Genomic DNA, 23,869 nt, shown 5'->3' with positions numbered 1-23,869 from the left:
AAGCTCTATTGCTTTAATGGCAGTGGAGATAATGTTGGGAATATCCTGTACAGGCTGACAAGGGTAAGTGAGCCTCAATAGTGGCTGAAGAGAATGACAATTACTTTTGGCAGGTAAAACTGCATAGACATTTTCATTTCAACTGTATAGTATATGTCTGTATTTAGGACTTCGTACTTACATAACTATCCTGTGTCAGTGACTTGAGGAGTGATTTACCAATCATATAGAAGACTGTTCTGAAGTTTGCACCTCCGAAAATCAGGCTGGCAATGGAACATATCATGCTTCTCTTCTGATGGTAGTGGATACCCTAAAAGCGCTTCAGTCCTGGTTTAGGTTTATACAGCACAAGGCATGCAGTCAGATCATGCCTGCCCAAACAGCTGCCCCTGGGACAACAGCTGAACTATGGGTTAATTTTAATTTTAAAAAATCACCATTGGCATCTGCAGTCACTGAATCATTTTCAATGTTCACAGCAGAGCTGAAGTTATTAAAGTTTTTCTCTCAGTAGCTCAGCTCCCTGCTTTCACCTACCAGCAGTGATATGATGTGACAGCCTTTTAATTTCTGATGTAAACATAGATCTTGTCTTCTGGGAGGGGTGACAACTATAGCTAAGTTTAATGATGTCATGGATCCTTTCTAATATTCCCCAATGTCAGGTAGTCCATAGTACATTGCATAATGTTGCTCACATATTGATATGAGTGTTTTGTGTTGCATACTGTGAGCCCAATGTGATGATGCATCTCCAGATGGTGTGTCCATAATAGTCTGGGCTCACAGAAAGTGGGTGACAGGCTGTTTCTCCATCTAGTGGCAAATTTTCATGTTGATGACAGCTTCAGACTAAAGTTTTGCAGTCACTGGCCCTTTTTTTATTTTGTTTTACTGGTCTGTTTTTTTGTCAATGGAGTTCTGCTTTAATTCTACCAAAGCCTACCAAAGCCCTTTTGAAACCTGTTAAGTATTTGTTTGCCATAGCTGCACTAACTAACTTATTTGTTTTTTATTCCACCTTGTTACAGTGTATACAGCTTACACAATATTTGCACCATTTAATATGTCTATAAGCCATACAGATGTGGGATTTTTCTAGTTGGCAGAGAGCTTTCTAATTGGCGTTATAACTGTTAATGTCTTTCCTGCCAACTTTCGAGAGTCGCTAGATTTTTATGAGTCTTGCACTAATGAAGCCATCATACACACTGTACATAACATCAGATGAAGCTGATAATGTGAATAATGTAATTGTGTAATTCCCCTTCAGTTCTTGTAACTGTGGAAAGTTAATTAGAGGTTCCGTAACACAGATAGCTACAAAACACTACTTGTAAAGTGATGGGGTGGGAAGAGGTTTCACCATGCTCAGGGGATTTGCTCTTTCTCATAGGCTTCACCAACAATTAAAAGAGTCCCTGGAGAAGCAGCTGGAATCTCTCCCTACAGACGCTGCCCTGGCTAGTGAGGCATTTACAGAACAAGAATTGATTAAAAACCTCCAGGACCAACTACAACTTGCAAATCAAGTAAGCTGGAAACCTTTTGCATTAATTCTAAACCCCCTTCCCCATTAATTGAATTCAAGGCCCTGATGCTATCTCACCTGTGAGTATTTTCCTTTCTTCCCACAAAGCTAAACCAGGATAAGCTAAAAAAAAATCAAAGAAATAAAGCTTCTTTATGACTTTGGTAAGAGCTATTTTAGCTCTGCTGGCACAGCTTTCTTAAACCACACAGATGTACACTAACTCACGAAACATCTGTGACCTATTAAATTAGCTCTTCATATATGGTGTTAGAATAGAAATTCTATCTGGAGTACACAAGGTACAGCAATATACTTGCTCAGTCCATCAACCTCTGACTAAGCTTGAATAGTGAAAATAATTGAAACAACAGTGCCCCCTGCCTGAAGGCAATATCTTAGCAAGTAACTTCAATCGTAGTTTAGGAAATCACTGCTAAGTTCTTTTGTTTGTTCCTTTTTATAAATATTAACATAGTATATCTAAGGTGGGATAAGCAGAATAATTTATAGGTGGTTTGATTATAGATGTTTAGTGTGAATATAGATGTTCAGTGTTTTCTGAAGGCTGCTGTATTGATGAAGTGAATAAAAAGTAATTTGTGGATTCATTCTTTAGGAAAAGGAGCATGCATTAGAACTGTGGCAGATGGTTTCACAAGAAATGGATCGCCTGCAGCAGCTGTACCAGGGACACATGACTAATGCACACATACACGTGGCAGAAAGAGAGAAGCAAAAGGTAACAGAGAAGAAAATATTACAACTTATTACTTTCAATTAGAAGGACAAAACTTAAGAAAAGTGATCAATATTTATGAAAATTACAGCAAGCATATTTATGAAGAATAGAAATATGTCTGGACTTATGGTTTGGAATACCTCCTCACTGGTAATTATAGTAACAGGGAATCCTGTGAACATTTCTATACCAGCAGAAATCTGTGCGTTAACAAATGACCACACAAGGCCATTTTGAGTCAGGTGCATTGTGTGATTTATATTACATTGCCAGGATAGACATTCAAAATGTTGATTACTTAAAAAATTTTTTACAAAAGCAGTTCAATATATTATTATCCTGACAAGAAACACTGGCTCTGCATGGCCCTCCCAGCAAGCAGTCATACCCATCCATTCCTATGGGTAAGCCGTACTGTTCTGTGAGTGCTGAAGGCAACAATATGTACGGTTTACCCACAGGATTGAGAAGGGCTGCCGTGTGCATTAACATTAAAAGAAAAGTCTGATGGTTGGGTACATTTATATGGGAAAGGCCATTCTGCACCTATTCAAAATGATGAAACTAAATAGACAAATAAAAACTCATTTTCAGCTGAGTGGTCCTAAAATAAATGTTTCCATTTTGCAACTGTAAAAAAAAAAATGGGTGCACATAATTAATAATATTTATTGTACATGATATCTTAAGTTACCATTAGCCCAAATACTTTTTATTAGAAGTACAATGCACAACTATGATATTCAAAGTTCAGTAAGGTAATCAGGGTTCAGTTATGCTGTCATCTCAGGTAAAGTGATTTCTGAGGAGATTATGGTTTACAGTATATTACACATTGCTTTCCCATTTTACCATGTGTTAATTAGTTCTACCATAACAACTTTGGTTGTTTGCTGCAGCACATTGTAGTCTGTAGTGCAGTGCTCAGCATTTTACACTTTTTTACTCTTATTGTGTAGTTAGGCATTTTTTTTGTACAGCTAATTGACTGTAATGCAATGGGCCTGATTTAAGAAAACTCCCCAACTCTCCAAGGTTGAAGAGGATAAACTTTCATCAGTGGAGCTGGGTGATCCAGCAAACCTGAAATAGGTTTCTTCAAAGTAATTTGCTATTTGTGAGCAAATGTTTTGAATCCTGGACCATTGGCCATATGAATTCACCAAACCCCCCCAAAGTCAGTACTTTGTGATGTAGTACATCTAGCCAGTTATTTTTTTGCCCATTCCTCAAGGCATAACTGCTCCAAGTCCTTCAAGTTAGATAAGTTACATGCTGTACTTCAATCTGTAATTTATAGGCCCTGATTTAATAAAGCTTACACTTTCATCAGTGAATCTGGGTGATCCAGCAACCTGGAATGGATCTGGTCCAGGATTCAAAATAGCAAACAACTTTGAAAAATCTATTTCTACGTTTGCTGGATCACCCAGCTTCACTTATGAAAGTCTTGGAGAGCTTTAATAAATCAGGCCCATAGAGTCCCAGTTGGATTGAGATTTAAGCTTGGACTAGGCCATTCCAACACATTTAAATCTTTCCCAGTAAACCACTCCAGTGTAGCGGTATGTGTAGGTCATTGTCCTGATGGAAGGTAAACCTTAGTCCCAGTTTTAAATATTTGGCAGGCTGACAAAGGGGTTCCTCAGGAAGTGCCCTATATTTTGTGCCATGCACCACTACTATACAGCACTGTATGAATGGTGTGCTCAAGGTGATAGAAAGTGCCACACATGGCTTATGATGTCTATGATGGCCAAAGAGCTAAGTTTTATTGTCACTTGAGAGTCTTCTTCCATGTGTGTGGGAAGTCTGACACATGCTGTTGGGCAAACTCCAAACTTGTCATTAAAGCTGAGCTCTGTGGTGTGTATGGCTTAAGGTGGTCTATGGGTAGATACTTCCATCACTGCTGTACATCCCAACCTTGATCTGCACTCCACAGTTTTTTGCTGTTTGCTGTTTGGTTCACGTTGCTTACTTGGTGTTGTGTGGAGGTTGGCGTCTTTCAGAAACGCTTTGCCTTATATATGTATACAGAGATCATGTGACATCATCTAGCGCTTTGATTAAGTCTAAAGGACTAATGTGGCTTGTGAAGTGAAATGGTTAGACAAAATCATATATAGTGTTATTTTATTTTTTTTCCACTTCAACAATTAAGACTATTTTGTTAGGTCCACTAAATAAAATCCTAATCAAAGCCAATTTTAATTCCACATTGTAATACAATAAAACAGGACAAGGGGACTAATACTTTCACATGGCACTATATTTGTTCGAGCTCCCATTATTGCTATTGACACAATTGTACAGGTAAGCTAGTAAAAGCTGCAGTGTGTGCATGGTGCTTTGCAGTCATTTAGAGAGCAGTGAAGCATGAACTGTTTTCCTACTGAAAAGATTAAAAGATCACTTTATACATGGGTAACATTAGAGAAGGTCACTGTCAGTAGGGATTGGGGGGTCACTGGAGTACTAAAAGAATAGTTGGTAATGACTGCTAGCATACATAAGTGTGTATTAGTGAAATCCTATGCTCGCCTAGTTATGTTAGCTCAATCTCAGGATTGTACCATGCCTTATAGAACAATCACCTAAATTTTTAAGGTAAGGGCATTGAAGGTCTTTCAATCTCAGGATGTTTCCCAGAAATACAGCATTGTTTAATTAAAATGTAATTCTTGCTGACACAGGGGCAATTGGCTTAAATATAATAATTTTATGGTTATTAGGAGGAAATTTTGAAATGATTTCACAGCATAAAATTATTTGCCTCTGTACATATTTATTCATATCTGATTCTATAGCTTAGTGTTGGGTGCTAATAATGGTTTTTCCTCATAAAAATTGGTGCTGTTTTTTTAACCCTTAGCAAGGAATGAAATGCTTTAATAAATGCATTGTAAAGGAGCCTGTGTCTTTTCTTAGTTCAAAGATATACGCAATGTTAGGCACATAAAATATTGGTTAAATGAAAGTGCTTCCCAAATATTAAACCACCTATCTTCATTTAAATATGTGTAGAGAATTCCGTCTATTAAATACATTGCAAATCATGGAATAATTCCCTACTGCTCTATTAGGCATCCACAATTTTATCATACTATGGAAACCCTATGGTATTACCACATATTCTGATACACATTTTTCATGATTTCTGCAACTTTCTGGAAATGGTACAGTTTAGAAGTAATGAAAATCTGAGATTTTTTTTTAAATAAATCTATGTACAGTTAGAATCTGAGCATCCTGTAAGTTACCTGTGCATGTGATACAATGATTACATGATCAGACAACATTTCTTTTGTCTATAGGTTCCAGCAGGATGCAGCATATAGTCCCTGATGCTTTTTCCTACGGCAGCTTATGAATGTGTTGAATATTATTGGTCAGCTATTTTGTTTCTTCACGAAAAGTGTTAAATCTGTTTTTGTGTAACATTTTCATCAACATGAACATACATGTTTGTATAGAAACGCATATATCTGAAAAAGCTCTTTATTATAAAAACTACTATGATTAGAGTGCAGTAGTCCATCATTTTCAGATTCAGGTAAGGTATATAAATTGTGTGAAATGTGGTTGTTATGGAAAACTGTACTTTGTACAGTTTTTGCAGTATGCATTGTGATCCCAGTAGAGCTACGTATTGAGAAACAGAGGTCCTTTCAATTTGTGTAAAGTAGCTGCTTCGTGCCAGCCTTTTACCACTGCTGAGTAACCACCCATCTCCAAGTTCTGTGCCAGGATGACTGTTCATAGTTTTTTGTGCGTGTGAATGCCAAATGGGAGATCTCAGCATATGTTTTTGCTACACATGAACTTTTCTTGGCTTTAAGTTTCCTAAAGCTGTAACAATATCAGCACTAAAGGAAAAAGCAGCAACTACTTGAAAATCAGACCCTCCCCACCTACACTGTACAAAGTGTATTGTGTAATTTCACAGCTCTTTGTACAAAGCCTTAGTAGCCTTTATTAATGGAGAGTAATCTAGATGGTTAATAAAGGCAGTTATACTAAAGGGTTAATAAAGTCACAGTGTACTAGGAATAGTCCTTTGTCACCTCAGGGGACATATGATCCATAAGGAAACTCTGGGCAACCTCTGTTCCTTTCCTTCTATTTCACTCCATCTTCCTTCCCCATACCTTCCACTAGTGTTTCGATCTAGCCAGTTTCAATTTTTTACATCTCATGTATTGTTAAAGATTTTATTTCAGAAGCACAGTTTTTTCAGTATTTTTTTTTTCTACCATGTTTTAGTATCACATGGCTACCTAGACAAAGGACGTTTGTCAATGGTTAAAAGGTCATTTCAGGTGCACTCAGCCCGCTTTTGAGACCTGATTAAGATGTTCTTTGGATTACTTAAAAGTTTATTGTAAAGAGGAAGGAAAACAGCAGGGGTTTTTTGTTGGCTAAAGTGTTTTAGTTTAATGAAATAATAAATATTAACTAGTTGAGGCATCTTTCCTCATTTACTCAGTCTTTGTTTACCTATCCGAAATCTTGACCTGGAATTATTTCCCCTTTAATCTATTTTCTCTCATGCAATAAAATGTCTCATCAGTGGGCTACTTCACCGTCCATTCACAGGGTTGGGATGGCTCAAGGGCCGATAAATTAAAGTGAAATAGCAGCAAGAGAAAGATCAGACCCCCACCTCCGTTATGTAGGGCTGTTCTATTGGGTAGAGATAGCCAGAAATACACATTCTTTAGCAGGTACAACATCTGTCTGTGGACATTAGCCTTGACCATTTCATTATTATGTTGTTCACATGACCTTGTCATAAAAAAAACTTGACTGTTCTTGTTACTCACTTCTGTAAATTCTAGTTTCCTGGCTCTCATGTTTATCTAAAGGCTTGACTGCTTTCTAATTCACAGGAACAGGTATGCAGGTCAGGGCTTCTGACTACAGCCTGCTTTCTTTATGATCTACATAAAAAAGTTTTCTGTCAGTGATCTATAAATCATAATTGCCGTTGGATCATTATAGCAGTCAGACAAAAGAAGGACTTAAGGAATGGCAGCCCTGTGTTTCTTAAATTACCAGACTGCAAGACAAAATTCAGTGTTGCCAGTCACCGAGTGGTCTTTATCAATTTTCACAAAAGACTGAGTAATAATTAGTTTGCTATTTAATGAGATATTAAATTACCCCATGCATAAGCAGCACAGACTGAAATGGTGTAATCAATATAAAGTATATTTTGGAAATGCAGTTGTTGGAGTATATATTACTCTGACAAAATTATCACCGTGAGTGCAGATCGAACATTCATAATGAAGCAATTTTCCTCTAATCTCTGATATATCTTGCTTAGTTTTGTTTATGTGCAATGCACCTGGTGAAAGATGCAAAGACCATTAACAAAATAATTTATTTGATTGTATTGTACAAATCAGCGATGTGCAGTTACCTGTAACAAACAATACCTAGTTTGATTTCAGCATTGTGTCTAGGCAGATAATTTCTTGATGCTATGGGTTATTGAACTTTGTAAGTGATTTCTTTTTATTACAGCTTGAAATAAGGTATACATTATTAAAAATTAACACGTTTACTTTGGAAGGTTTTTAGAACTGAGGATTATTGAGACCACATTTGTCAAGTGATTTCATAAAAGGCCTTCGTGTTGTTCCTGTATATACGTTTTTGATGCTCCTGATTCTCCACTACATTTGACAGCTGTACCATCTTCAGAAGGAGAAGAAATGGAACACAGTTACCAAATAAAATATACCAGATACGTTATTAGCAAACGCTTGTTTTGCTAACAGGTTGGACCAGTTAGCAATTTGAGAATTACATTTCTCTGTGGCATAGGTTTAACAATGTGCCAGAAACATTTCTAAGGGTATTAAGTTGCTGCAGATTTGTTGATCATACATCCATGCAACTTTCCCATTCCACCACATTCCAAAGGTAGCCTGTTGGATTGTGATCCTGTGACTTTGGAGGCCATTTGAGTAAATTTTATGTCAAAGAAACTTGTTGGCCATGTTTTAAGGTTTGTGACATGCTGTGTTATACTGCTGGAGGTAGCCATTAGAAGATGGGTACACTGCAGTTATAAAGGGATGGACATGGTCAGCAACATTACTAAGGAAGACAAATAAATGATGCTTGGTTGATACTATGGGGCCCAAAATTTGCCAAGAAATTATCCCCAAAACCATTATACCACCAGCAACAGCATGAATTGTGATTCAAGGTCCATCAGAGCAAGCAACATTATTCCAGTTTTCTTTTTCTTTTGTCCGATTTTGGTGAGCCCATGCCAATTGTATCCTCAAGTGTCTATTCTTAGCTGACACAAGTGGCACCCAGTGTGGTCCTGCTGCTGTAGCCCATCTACTTCAAGATTTAATGTATTGTGCATTCAGAGAAGCTCGACATTCATTGGTTGTAATGAGTGGGTATTTGAATTACTTTTGCCTTTCTCTCATTTCAAACCTACGGTATCAGCAAAGCTTTTTCACCCAGAGAATTGCCGCTCACTGGATAGTTTACCTTTATCAGATCATTCTCTGTAAACCCTAGAGATTGTTGTGTGTGAAAATGCCAGCAGATCACCATGTTTTGAAATACTCAGACCAGTCTGCCTGTCACCAACAACCATGCCACATTCAAAGTCATTTAAATAGCCGTTCTTTCCATTCTGATGCTTGGTTTAAACATTTTTTTTTGAACAACAAATTTACGCAAACATTTTGCTAAATAAAGACATTCTGGTCCATAGGAGGTGTGCATGGGAGATATGAAGTGGCATAAATGCTGATTACACTGAACAATTACTCTTAGTTTTCTTCTCACAAACATAATAATAATATTTCTTAATTTGAAAACTTTTGCATAGTATAAATCAATATAGAAATAACCTTTTACTTGTTTGATTAATACCAGTAGCTTCTTTACATAAATATCACTTCTATTTTAGTTTTCCTGGTTTGTATGTTCTGTTTTATTCCTAATACTTTCTGTCTTACCTAGCAACTATCTATTTTATATTGTGTTTTTTAGGAAGAGCTAGCAAAGCTCCAGCAGCTTACGAAACAACTTCATGGAGCTCATGAAAAAGTGGAACTGGTAAGCAAAATGACTGCTTCATAAAGGCAGTAATGACTGTGATGTGTGAAATGTTACAGAAAGGATGGCTGAACGTGCAGCGCTTAACTGTCAGTGCATTTACTGAGGTATGAACAGTACAAATTTTAGGGCCCATTACAAGCTTTTCATAAGGCAAGTGTAATGGTGTATTGAAATCACAGGTTAAGTCAATTTTAGTACTGAATACACTTTTATCTTCTAATATGTGAAGGAGGAGTAAATTTGCCATCAAAGATTGGCTGGCCACTTTTTTCAGTGATGTGAAAAAATCTATTTTCACACCATTTATCGGATATTACAGCTACTTTTGTCTTGGGGATGATAGATGAAACAACAATATTAGGGTTTTATTTTGTAATTGTATTTGAAACAGTCCAATCCCTAAAATTTTATTTTCAGTAAATTATTTTTATTGCAAACCACTCAAATTATCTGAAATTGTTTGACAGTATTTACAGTTCATTCAGAGGCATTTATAACTCGTGTTTTTGCTGCCTTCATTACCAAAGAAATACCTTTTAGCTGCCCTTAAAGTGAACTCATGTTTTATACACACTGGGCAATGACACTTTTATGTTTACAGCAAGACCAGAAAGTGAAGAACAGGACTTTTAAGGCATACGATATCTACACATTTCAAATAACCCATTATTACAATATATAAAACTTATAGTATTTTATTTTAATTAAAAACAATTTTATCAAAATATAAAACTTGCAGTGGTCTCAGTACTGGGTTCTACGCGTTTCACGGACATAAATCTTCCTCTTCAGGAACTGCGCTTAGATCTATAGTTACATCATTTACAATCCAATTAATATACAATACTAGAAAAAAATTATTTTCATAAAAAACTTTTATGTTTAATTAGCCCTTCTCAATATACAGTATACTTATGCTACCCTTCCACTCTGCATCCAGCTGTTAGCATTAAAGAAAAGTTCAATTTTAAATCACTGGAGTCATAGCTCACACAGAGTTATGGACTCCTCATATGGTAGCTGTGATTGACCCATCATTTTCACATGGAGACCAGCAGGCTTCCTATAAACTAGAAATAAAGGAGGCGTAATTAATTTGAAAACCTGTTACTTTTATCTCAATGGGCAAAACACATGATTTGCTGTAAGGCAGAACTCCAGGCAAAATCATCTTCTTAGGATCCGTTTTTTATTCCCTTAAGACATAAAGGTCAAAACTTATTGTGCAAAGCTAGTTATGACATAAAGGTCCAAACCTATTGAGCAAAGCTTTTCACCAAACAGTTGACCCTAACTGAGGTAGATAGCAGGTACTTAACACCTTATTTAAAGAAAAGTAGATTTTAACAAGGTTTAAGCATGTTTTGTTTTTTAATGCAAACTGGGTCTCAAAGTGTTTGATAATAAAACAGTCTACATACCTAAGCAAAAGCGTTTTTAATTAAATTTGGAATTTACATGTTGTGGAAATTGCATTGCTGTATATTTTATCTTTGCAACTTACCGGTATATAAATTTACTAGATTATTGCAAAACAATTGCAGAGTATCTATCACTCAAACTCTCTTTGTTTTTTGCTGCCTATTTTTCAATGATTATAAGCTAGGGTGAATAAAATAATTGAGGTTAAAGCTGCTGTTAGTATCATTAGCTTTCTGAATTAACTTCCATCTTTTGGCAGAAGGAGAGCCATCAAGGTGATTCAGTTATGCAGTGACTGTGCCTGATTAGTTGGCTGCAGGAGCTCTGAATCATATGTGGCTTTCATTGCTTCTCTCTGCCCTTGGTTAATTTGAATTGTGGGTGTGTTATATTGAGTGTGGAAGTCATGAGGGTGCAGGGCGAGGACACACTATAGCATTATGTTTCCTGCAGCAACGATTAAAAAATATTTAAGGAATCTCGCAGCACCATTTCCGTAACGGAGCTATCCAGATTTTACACTACCATGTGCACATATTGCTGTTACTTTAGGGCTTAAAGCAGACCTATACCTAATGATTATGTAGGCTGCCATTGATGACCTGGTTCTAAAAAATACTGCTAGTCTGGTTCTGATCATCTATGTTTAATCATTTCTGAATTATTGACTCAGAATTTGTACCCAGCTCAGGTGTTCAGTTAATTGCAGCATATTGTGTTTCTAATAGCTATCCCAGTCTTTTTTGTTGGTCTTGCATGAAGTAAAATGATTTTCGCAGGGTATTACCAAATCAATGTACATACAATCTTTTTGTGTTTTTAGATCAATAAATATTTTAAAAACATGTTGTTTTTTTTTTTTTAATATTATTTTGACTTGCTTTAACTATTTATATTTGTAAGACAAACCAGCAGTTTCTCCATACTGTGAATGAACAGCAAAAAGAAAACGATCAGCTACAGAAACAGCTCAGGTACTACTACTTGTGCATTTTATTATGTGTGTAAAATTTTAGTTCGATTTGGTGTTTTGTAAATCAACATCCAGGTAATCCAGTTTAACAAAGTGCTGATACCCAGCGTGATAACAGACAGTAGCATGTTGTATTCAGGACTACAAAGTAGCATGTGCAGATATTGGAGTGTGCCAATTGTAATAATGTTTTACAAACTTTGGTAACAGGCAAATGTAACTGCCATAAATAATGATTTGTTATACAAAGATATCTTTCATGCATTGTTCAGATCTTTAATGATAAGGTACTGTGAAAATGCATTTTGACTGCATTAATTTTATTTAACTTAATATGCACTGACAGGCAAGCAAAAGTGGACTTAAAGGTAGCAACTATGAAGGTTGAAGAGCTGACTCAAATAATGGAAACTCTGGAGGACCAAGCAAACAAAAGAGTAAGCAGGCATTCTGTTTATTTATTTGTGTTATGTGTTTGTAAAATAGATAGTTTTAAGGTAGAACTGTAGCCAAATAATAGACATTCAACTATTTCTAAAAATGTAACTCACCATATGGCAACACGTCCTCACAGACCTATGTAGCTGCAGGTACCTTGGTTTTATTCATTCTCAAAGTTCTTCTCGTCTTAGTAGATCCTATTGGCAGTGAGTTGGCAGTCTGCCAACCTTCTAATTTAAGTGAACACATAAAGCAGGCACACAGGGATGGGAATGTGAAGAATACTTAGATTTGACTAATATTTTTCTTTACATTTTTTTATGTCTGCAAACAAATAGGTCACAAAGAGCATGTTTGAAGCCTATGTATTGCTTGTTAGAAGTATGTTCTTTCAAAAGCCGCATACACACGTGCAATTTATGTCGTTGGAAAGGATCTTTCACAATCCTTTCCAACGATAAGAACCGCAAGTTGCATGAACGAGTGCTGTACATACAGCACCGTTCTGCTCTATGGAGAGGGGAGGGGGAGAGCGACGGAGCGGCACCCTGCTCTCCCCCTTCCCTTGCATTAGGATCGCTCATCGTTCATAGTCCGTGGATCCGCCAGGACGGATCCACGGACGATGAACGACCTGGGCTGTACACACGCCAGATTCTCGCCCGATATCTAGCCGATTCCGATTATCGGGCGAGAAATATTTGACATGTGTACGCAGCTTTAGGTTTCCATAGTCTAGTGGCAGTTCTACTTTAAACCAAATATGCTGGTAATCACGGAACCTTTAATGTCTGATTTTGTCCTTTGTCATCCTTATAATCTGAAAGTTTGAAAGTATGACATACAACCAGATCTGGGCCTGACATCAGATTTGGATAATCTTTTATACTTGCTCTCTTTCACTTTCTGCTCAACAGAAAGGAGGTCAGAAGGCAAGCAGATTTGCCTTATAATACAGGACCACTAGATGTGTCAACCGATATAATGATTTACCTGTTCTTTTAAAAGAAATTCAAATGACAGATATTGAGCTAAACGTCTGTATAATTTCAGTACATCTTACAGGAAACTGTTTTAAATGTGCATAATGCTACATGGAATAGATACAAAAGAGCTAAATCACCACATTGGCCTTTAGTTGACATATTCATTTTAGATTGTGGGACTCCTCTGGTATTTGTTAAACTGTTAAACATTGTCATTTCTGCTTAACTCTCTACCATAAACTGATAATTATTGGCAATAAAGGGTGTAGAAAAGTAAGGGTTGGAACATTGGATCTGGCATAAACTGTAATTTTTGGGTCAAATTATTTCATGCAATGTTATATGATATCTGTGATATATTCTCACTTTATGCAAAATCCTTAAATATCAAATCTCTCTATAGCTGACTAGATAAATATTTCAATTTGTTTTTATGACTTAACCATATTTTATTTAGTATACTAAGTGATTGTTGCATTTGGCTGCTATAAAATGTTCTTACTTTTTTTGTTTGGTCATATTGGACTTCACACAGGGAAAATATCTCTATAATGGTAGATGTGTGAAATCTTGATCCAACGTGTGCCCTGGCTCATTACTGATAAGTCAGTGGATATTTCACTGCTGGTTATAGCCCCCAAAGGGGTAGCAAAAATGGAAGAGATTTGTCTGTGTGCGTCTTTATGCTTCAAGCTATAATTGAGACACTTCTAAAAATCAATAAGTAAACATTCTGAGCTATGAAAATGTATATGTAATGATGTTTTTTGCTATGTCTCCAGCTCTTTATGAGCAGAAAGAGATCCAGGTGCTTTTGTTAGTACTGCAAATGGGTTATATTGCTGCCATTCTGTATGCACTGTAGGAAGAAGAGGTGTTGGCAGCCCGGGGCAAGCAAGAAGCATCAGACAAACGGGTGCAACAGCTCCAGACTGCAGTAACACAATTAGAAACCAGGTAATTGCTGTTATAGTGAATATGAATGTTGTTATTTCCATGCAGACTTCAGCTCTGTTTTAATTATTCCGAATGTCTTGAATAATTAGTGTATGTTTTATACTGTATAGATAAGATATATAGATAAATAATATATAGAAAAATAGAATTGGTGATAAAGCATAAAGCTGGTGATGAGAATAAATACTATTAGTGTTCTGTGAATTATTTTCTGTAGGAGAAATTAGGATTTATGCAAAGTTAATATGGCTGAATATGATATTCAAAATGACCTGTGTTAGAAAAAATAAAGTCTTTTTTCCTTAAAGCAGAACTTGACTTACTTAAAAAAAAAAAACATTAGCAAGCAGATACTGGTGAAAGAATAGAATCTTCTGTCCTAAAAGCGCTCTCTAACCCCCCCCCCGTCTGCTATCAGTATTTGACGAATTGTACACCGACAACCACGTATGGGCAGGTCAGGGTACAATACTAGAATCTGTAAGATTTGTAATAAATGTGTTAGGTGCCAGGCATGAAGCAACTCCCATACACATGTGCAAAATTTACATAATCCTGGTCCTGTTAGTTAAGAGGTCAGAAAACGTCTTATATAACACCTGGAGGAGATAAAACTGATCGAGTAACAAAGGGGAGCCAGGAAATCACATTGCTGGAAGAGGTCACTGTACATGTAACACTTTACAAGTGTTCCCAGAATGTGCTATTAAACATAGTATACTATAGCAGAAGCTGCTTGGAGGCCAAAAATGTTTAGTTCTGCTTTAAATATAATGAGTGTTTAATTTGTTTTGTTTACTAATTTCAGCCGTGTAACTGTAATTTTCAACCTTTGCTGCTAAAAATACCAAATGGGAGTTGGAAGAGAAGTGAAGCCCATTTTCAATAAGAATCTTCAAGAGTGTATGTGAATGTGATACCAGCAGCCTTAGCAGACTGAGAGCTGTCATTCAAATAAAAATATAGTATTCCTCTTCACTCCTCCACTAGCATATAGATTATATAGGGAGAGGAGAGATAGAAGACTAGGCTGTCACAGAGAGTAAGAGACAATCCCAAACCCCCACCTTTTGTGTTTGAGTATCTAAATAACTTTTTTTAACCTAATACAAAAATAGTTATTAAAAAGTAGGAGAAACAAAAATAGTTATTGAAAAGTAGGAGAAGCCAAGGAGCCACAAATCCGTAGACTGCGGGGATCATTGATAGGAAACAAGTGAAATATAAATAGGAAGATACACTGCAGATTCTTAGGTGCATCTCCAACAGGTCTTCTGAAGAACATAAGGTAGCAATTTAGCAATATCACTAAATCTCATTTTTCATATTGTGAGAATAAATGTCATCAGAGGCAGACATGAAAGATTTCCCTTACGTGTACATGATACCCAGACAATTAACCAAGCCATGTAAATTTAAGGTTTAGCACGCATGCAGACTTTCCGACACCAAGGAAGGGATTATGAAACCAGAACAAAGTCATTTAACAAGTTTCCCCCTCCTTGTCTTGGACAATCAACAACTGTCATTCCACATTCCGTTGTGATTGAATTAGGTTGTTTATTCTGTTTGGATAAATTCCGAAATCGTTCCCTACACTGAAAGATGAAGTGCCTTGTAAAGCTGGAAAATATCTAGCTGCTAAACTTTTATTATTTAAGTCACCCTCTGATGTCCGTTTGAATGTGGTGAAAAAAAGGCAGTTATTGGAAAAAGCAACCAATAGAACAAATTACAAACAAAAAACTTTGCCCAATTAAGAGCATTCTCTGAACTACCATCCCTTTTACAAAGCATCTGTCACACCTCTTCCTCACTAAAGTGCAGACATCTCTCTCCTGCGCATGCGGGCAGTTCTGAGTCTGGGCATGCTTATACTACCAAGCTTTATCAGTTTTATATAACCCACCAGCCAATCAGAAAATAGCCCTTTTAATTATCCCTGGTGTTTCTGGTGGCACTTGGTGTTCATGCAATGTGTCTCCACTAGTGCCGAGCCCCTGGCTTCGGAGCTAGTTCTGTACACCTGTTCCTTGATTCGGTGTTTCCTCTGTCCAGCTCCTGTGTAAACCTTTTGTTGCCCAGTCTGTTGTTTTCAGCCTATTCCCTTGTGCTGTTCCAGTGTTCTCTGTCTGTGAATATTCCTGTGTCACCTGTGCCTCCTGTTACTTCCAGGGTTTCCTCATGTTCCCTGTGTCTGCAGTGGCCCCAGTGTCACTGGCGTTTATTTCCTGGATCCCTGGTATTTGACCCCTGGCTTGTGACCTGACCTCTATTGCATGCTAGCTGCCCTGACCCTGGCCTTCCTTGACGATTCTTCTGCTTAGTTATTTGATATTGCGTATCTTCCTGCCCACCCTGTGGTGCCGGAGGACCGCAACCTGGCAGTAACCAGCAATGCAACATCCTTACCACTACAGGCTCTGGAGAAGACCTGGTTGCCGCTTAGAATCTGTGCCTTTGCCCTGCTTGGGGCTCACAACACTTTTGTGAAAGCCGTAGTGGCCCTGTTCCACCTAGCGTGACATCATCCATGGTTCTAAATGATAAATTATTATAAAATACATAACCCCAAAATACTGTGTCGGTTGGTATGGAACCAAAGAATAGGAATTTTCAAAGAACAGTGATTGTGAACATGTTTTATATTGGGATTTTACGGTGTCGCTGTTGTCATGCATCACACACACATGTTTATTCTAGTGAGGGGTTTGTGTGGAGTAGTATGAGAGTTTTGAGTTATTAGAAAAGGTCCAGTGTTATATCTGGATCAGATATGATGTCTCTTCCAACTAAGCTTAGCTTTTCACCAGCTACTTTACTTCTACTCAGTATTCTCTTCTTGTAAAAATGAAGTCACCGCCACAATTGATATGATTGAATGTGCTTTCTATATGTGACCTTGTCTGATACTTAGAATGCTGATGCTTGTGTCTGATTCACGAGTGAAATACTTATAAATATCAGGCAATGGCAAGTGAGTAATAAAAAGCATTAAAAATGACCTGTCACATTTCAATTTATAAGTTACACTAGTTGCACTCTGGTTATAGAAAAAAGTTAGCATTCTCTGTAAAATCTAGGTCAGACAGACTCTGTCATGGTTACTTATATCATTGCTTTGATCTGAGTATTTGTGTTCATAAACCTCATTTTCCATTTTCTCCATGAAGGTTGAAAGCAGCAGTACAAGAATCAGAACAGTTAAAAGGGGAAAAAACACAACTGGAAAAACACATCGGGGAGCTACAGGCAAAATGTTCAGAAATGGAACAAGAGAAATACGAAGCTATTTCCAGAGTACGAGACAGTATGCAGATTATAGAGGAAGCCAACATTGTGAAAAGCCAGGTAAGACCCTATAATATGTTTAAAACATCAAGAATCCTCTTTGCTTAGAGCTAGAGGGGAAAATGTAGCGTCAAAATAAATTTGATTAGCAGGTTCCTTTGCAGAAATTAGAGTTGTCTTTAATTTATTAACAACACAGAAATTCCTGTGAAATTATGATATTTATGTACAAGATGTCTTTTTTTACCTTCTTGTAAATGAGATTTCATTCTGGTAAATGAAAAACAGTGACACTGAGGAATGCAGTGCAAGGAAAGTCTCTTTAGGCATTTGTGGCCCATCTTGTACTATGGGATGCCTTGAGTTGTTCTTCAGTTCTGTCTTTTATATATTAGGGTGCTGTGGTTTCCAATTTATAGGCAGCTCTGTAGCATAAGAAGACTGTGATTTTTGTTGTTCATTGTCATTGACTATCGTGGATAGTGTTATTAGCAAATTAGTGTTATTCTTCATTTCTTTAGATATTGCATTTCTGTCTGTCATCATTACTGATTTAATGAAATATGGTAATAGTAAACAAATTATTTAGTAATTTTATATTCTAATTGTTTAGTTTCTGTGCTGCCTCCATTATAGTTGGCTACAAGTATCGGGAGACACTTAGAATATATAGTTGTTGGTAAATCCAAAGAAAGCCATACAATCAAAATGAAACCTGAGGTCAGATATACATTCTAATTAAATCATCCTAATAATTCACTCTTTTAGATTTGTACAATTCAATTTAATGTCATATGATAACATATGTAGACAGCTTTCTTTAACTTCAACATATTTACCATGATCAGATCTTCATATAATTTAATCACAAACATGATACAAGTGTATCCCTAGCCATAACTTTTTTGAGAGGGGGAGAGTTAGAACAGAGCTGTCCACCTCCATTCTCAAGGACAAGGATTTGCACATACTGTGGTATTCATATAATAAATTGCTTTAACTTTTAGTGGTTTAGAGAGTCAAAAAGTTTTTTTCTCAAAACTCCTGACCTGCATCTGGCCTTCGCAAAACTGGAGTTGGATAACCCTGGTTTAGATTAGGATGTGTGGAGTCCATGCCTCAAAGGGGAGAAGACTGTTTTAGCAGGGGACCCACACAATTTTAGGTAGGATGTTCTAACATTTGTGTCTGTGCATGTGTAAAAAGTAAAAAAATCTGTTCAGTTCAACTAAAAGGCAAATCTTCCTTTTCCTTTCTCACTGCTATTAGTAGGCCATTTACCAATATGATTAGAGAACTGTATGCCAAACTAATGTACACTCTGTATAATAACTAGACCTCTTGTATATCTGATTTGTTGACGGCACCATATTTCGTCACTTTGTACATTAATTGATGCCTTTTGACACTGTGCGGTTAATTAAATAATTAATGTGCTGCCTAGCATGAAATCTTATGTTAGTGTCACTCCAATTTATATAATTGCTATCACTCTAGAGTTGCACACCAGCTTTTGGCTCTTACCCAGGAGAAATGAAACCTTGTTTAAAGGAGGTCAGACACTGCTTCTGCGTCTGTAGCTCTCTAACTGACCCCAGGCTCAAGTATTCTTGTTAAAAGTCTATTAATTATCCAATTGTCCTGGTTATTTAGCAGCTACATCAGAAGACCTTATAACCAGATGGGGTCTGTTCAGGTGAGCATTTTCACTGGTTTGCCTAAGGGCACACTTAGGAAAAAAGTCCGATTCAACTAAATGGTGTGAAAAACTTTGTAGTCCCAATTGGATCATTGAACCCAAAGCCTGCATTTCACTAGTTTCCATGTAAAGGGCTATATAAACTCCCAGTTAAACAGAAGGAAATCGGGCACGAAACAATGTTATCATTAGCTTTGATTTGTAAATTATTATTGCTGCAGTGGGGATAGTCTGTTCATTCAGGATTTGTATATAAAATATGCATCATCTTTACTAGTTTATTGTTCTCCTAATTTGCCCACCAGCAAATAAGCTAGTACTGTGTTTTCACTAATTCTGCTGCATTTGATAAAAATATTATAAACTGATGCACAGGAGAACAACTCAGACTGAGGAGTTTTGCTTTCAAAAATAACATTTTAGTGTAGCAGTAGCAGTGTAGCACCTTTTGTAAGGTGTAATAGAGGACATCCTGTAAGGGAATGTTTCACCTCATTAGTTTTCCACCTAATAGGTGCTTATGACCTGATGTTTTCAGGCATGCTGGTGTCCATATGTGTTAGCCTTTTACTCATGTTGAGGACAACCTAAAGTTATACAAAGTGTAAAAACTGTTTCAATTTGCACATCAGCTTCATTCTTTACAATATCTGCTGATATGATTCTTTTACACCAAGCAACAAAAGAACCCCCCCCCCCCCCCCCAAAAAAAAAAAAAAATATCACGCTTTGTTTTTTTTTTGCCCCATAAAAGCACAGAAGCTGCTTTTATGCTGCACTTAGCACTTTCTCTAATAAAGGTTTCCTTCAATTATGAAGATTTAGCATTGGTCAGAGTGTAATAACTTTTTGATTTTTCCCTCCTTACACAGTGTCAGGTTTCTGGATAGTTTCGGAGTTATCAAGATGATACTGCGGTTTTCTAATGTTTAATAGTGTAATACTACAATTTTCATTGTATTAATCATTTTCACTGTGATAAATATAAGATTTAGGGTTTATAGTTAGTTAAGGTAAAGTTTAAAGTAAACCTATGCCCAGATCAGGTGCCATATAGTATGTAAATATTCAAAGTAAGTAATTCAGTTGTCTTGTTGTTGACTATGAATATTACTTGGGTCAGAAATTGATGTAAAAATGGGTATTCCGGAGTAAATAGGTACAACCTTGTACTCCTTTTTCTTAGAAACTGTGCAGGTAGTAGGAGTCTTATAGACACACATCTTCTTCCCTCACCTTCGTACCATCATGGGAGAACCTGGGTGATTTAGCAAGCCTCAAATGGATTTCCTAAAAATCATTTGCTACTAGTGTAAGGCCTGGATCAATGCCGGTATTCCCCAGACACCAATCCCCCACACTATGCCGCAGTCGTCGCCCTTTAGCAGCCCCCCTCAGCCTCAGGAGACTGGTTGTGTCTCCCAGCACTCGGTTGCCCCCAGGACTTGGTGCGCAAAGGATGGTGTCTGGAGATAGACCGGCAGCCGATCTGGCGCCCACCAATGCAGAGTACAGAGCCACAACTGCAGAGTATGAAAGTGACAGGAATTCCAAAAAAACTAGCCGAGGTCAAAAACACAGGAAATCAGTCCATCCAGCGAAGGGCAAAGGCAAAAACAGAGTCGGGGTCATAAGCAGAGGTCGGTCCAGGCAGAGTTCAAATGGATAGTCAGAAACAGGCACAGGTCAGTAACAGAGAAAACTCACAAAAACACTCCAACACAGGTAGGCCCAGCAGACGCTATAACAGGCACCTCTGATTCAGAGCAGAGAGGCTTTAAAGCCCCAGCAGCCAATGACAGCCTGAGATTACCAGTCACTACTCAGCTAATCAGCTGCGCACAACTCGATTCTCTTCAGCTGTGGAGCCCTAGTACTGAAGATGCTGAGGGAAACCTCAGCCACAGGGATGCTGCAACCTACAGGGCACTAATCCTGCAACCCCACTGCTACCGCGAGCACAGCCGCCATAGGGAATAGGCCCTCATGCGGTGAGGAATCGCCTGGGATCTTACGCCAAAGAACGCCTCCTAACAGCTAGTTGGCCAATTTAAAATGCTTGTACTAATAAAGTGCCAATTTGTTGATTAACAAAATAGGTGAAAGCATGACTATTGGATTGCACAGTTCTATTTCAACACACCTCGTAAGAGGAGATAAACATGGTTTTTGGTGTAATATATTCTCTACCTAACTAAATATCTTGGTTCTGTGATTTAACTTGGTGGCTCAGTGGTTAGCTCTCTGGCCTTTGCAGCCCTGGGTCCCAGGTTTGAATGTCCGCCAGGATACTATCTGCATGGAGTTTCCAGGTTCTTCCCATGTTTGCATGGGTTTCCCCCGAGTATTCTGGTTTCCTCCCACATTCCAAAAACATGCAGTTAGGTGAATTAGCTTCCTCAGCTAGTCACATGACTATGGACTTTGTAAAGCACTGCGTAATATGTCGGCGCTATTTTATAATAATGACTAGGGTTTCAATGATTAGGGAAGAGTAGATAATATTGGAAAAAAGGTTAAAAATTGAAAAATACATTTTTGGGGCATGATAAGAATTTAATATATTGCCACAACAATCATGCAGGTTTATAGTCATTCCTTAGAATATAATGAATAGAATGTAATTGGTTAGCAGTCTACAATTTCTTCATTTTTCCTAAATGATGCCTAATAATTCTCAGATCTGTAATGGTTTGAAACTTATCTTTATAATAACACTCCCTGCAGTGACGATTTTAAAACTCATTCAGCAAGGCTTGTCACAGCTACTTTATATATCATTAAAAAAGCTACATTCAATGAGAGGGGTGACTCTTTTAGGGCTTTATCTAGTGGATGCCTATAGAGGCCACTAACCCAGCGTTTATAAAGTGAAAGGAATGCCAAGCAGGTATCATCATCCTTATTTAGTATAAAATCTATTCAAGATGTTCACAGAGGAATATTATTACCTGTGGTTTTGTTGGTCAGTGTACGGATGCTAGCATCGTAATTAAGATTAATAAAAGCACCCTAAAAACATTACATAATTGGTTGCACAGAAGACACTTTTATAGATTTACTGATGTAGCAAGTAAGCAGGAAGAAACACTGTGGCAAGAATGAATGCTTCTGGGATCACCAAAAAATGTTATAAAAATGATAACCAAACACCATAGACATTAACAAAACAACTGTTTGCATGTTCATTCATTTTTTTGCACATCCTTTTGAACATCTCACACTTCACTTTCTCTTCAAAGTCATTGATAAAGTTTGAATTTTTATTATGGAAAATTACAAGTTTTTAGGGCTTCAGGCCCTACCGTTGGTAAATCAGTGCAATGTTTGATCTATTTATTTTACTTATACAGGATAGTTATTTTTTTTTATTATTTTTATATATATATATATATATGTATGATTTTTATAAAATATTTTTAATATCTGTTTATAATTTAGGTATTTTATTACATCTTTCAGGACACCATTAATTGATACATTTGGCACACTTTATTTAATTAGTTTTTACATTTTTATCTTTTACAGGCACTTTTAAAAGAAAAGCAGAAACAGGAAGAGATAGAGAAAATGAAGGAAGTAATAGCCAAGATAATTCAAGAAGCTGCAACAAGAACTCGTAAAGAGGTAAAGTTGTCCTTTTATATACTATTATCATTATGCAGATCTATTGAATATTAGTTTTTAGTATTATGCCAATGATGCATATATCATACCTCAAAAACTGCACATTCCCCCCCCCCCGCCTCCCTTTTCCCACAGGGCACATCTAGAAATTTAAAGCCAAACTAAACTCATTTTACACTCACTTGGCGCTGTTCCTTTGCGTGTGCCACCATCATCTTCTCTTCCTTGTTTCAATCTTTAGCCATCTTTGTCTGGGCCAGGATGGTCAGTCCTGGCAGCAGCAGGGGATCCCAGCTACAAATATTGAAGAGGGTGATTATTCAGGTGAGTATGTTTTATTGCAGAAGGAATATTGCATGTCCCTTTCTGCAATAAAGCCCTGTCTGTTTGCAGTAAAGTGGAACTTTAGATCTACTTTAACTGATTGTGAACTCTTCCAAACATGCAGGTAGGAAAGTTTTCTTTATTGTCATAAATTAATTTATGAAATTAATTAATAAATAAATTAAATAAATAAATTAAGCTTGATTATATATATGTATCCTTCAAATGCTCTCCAAGCTTAAGGTCCATAATAATTTTACCATTGTTTCTGCCTAAAACCTCATAAATAGTGCTCACGGTAAGAACTTTATACTGTACATACCTCCAGCAGTTTGTATTTTCAACATCAGTGATATGCCAGCATGAGAAGTTACATAGACAACCAAACCACCAGCATCAGGTGGTGGTTTTGTTGATTGTTGCTGCTAAGCAATAGAAGTCATTTCTAAGCCATGTATGGATGCATGGGTTTTCCATTACAGTAACATTGGGAGCAGGTCTACGAACCATGGATTATATACTAGTTTTAAAAATGGGAAATGGTTAAATACCACGTAGTGTACAGTATATGGCACACAAAGTAAAGGGAAGTCAATGAAGATAAGCAATTGCTTTCAGTTCACCAAATCTAGCTGAATACAAGGCAGGACAGCTGAATATAAGGCACAAAGACATCTAAACATCATTTGTTTCCTATATATAGTGCAATGTGTTTTTGCACTGCAAGCTACTACTTTCTTGTAATAATCAACAACCCAGTCAATCAGTAGCT

At 37.0% G+C, this 23,869-nt stretch overlaps 1 protein-coding gene across 1 annotated transcript in view; it reads left to right on the top strand.

The window, feature by feature from the left end:
- The window catches only part of SCLT1 (sodium channel and clathrin linker 1), an 87,491-nt gene that overhangs the window by 26,846 nt on the left and 36,776 nt on the right, over positions 1–23,869 (top strand). The window contains exons 7-14 of the mRNA XM_072405823.1: positions 1,400–1,535; positions 2,154–2,276; positions 9,309–9,374; positions 11,703–11,773; positions 12,119–12,209; positions 14,065–14,156; positions 17,330–17,507; positions 22,675–22,773. Coding sequence (XP_072261924.1) covers positions 1,400–1,535; positions 2,154–2,276; positions 9,309–9,374; positions 11,703–11,773; positions 12,119–12,209; positions 14,065–14,156; positions 17,330–17,507; positions 22,675–22,773 — 856 coding nt within the window. The remainder of the gene's footprint in view (positions 1–1,399; positions 1,536–2,153; positions 2,277–9,308; positions 9,375–11,702; positions 11,774–12,118; positions 12,210–14,064; positions 14,157–17,329; positions 17,508–22,674; positions 22,774–23,869) is intronic.

This window comes from Pyxicephalus adspersus, chromosome 3, assembly GCF_032062135.1.
Source record: "Pyxicephalus adspersus chromosome 3, UCB_Pads_2.0, whole genome shotgun sequence".
NCBI classification, from domain to species: Eukaryota; Metazoa; Chordata; class Amphibia; order Anura; family Pyxicephalidae; genus Pyxicephalus; species Pyxicephalus adspersus.
Note: the sequence above shows the minus strand (reverse complement) of the source record. Positions and strands in the feature narration are given on the sequence as shown.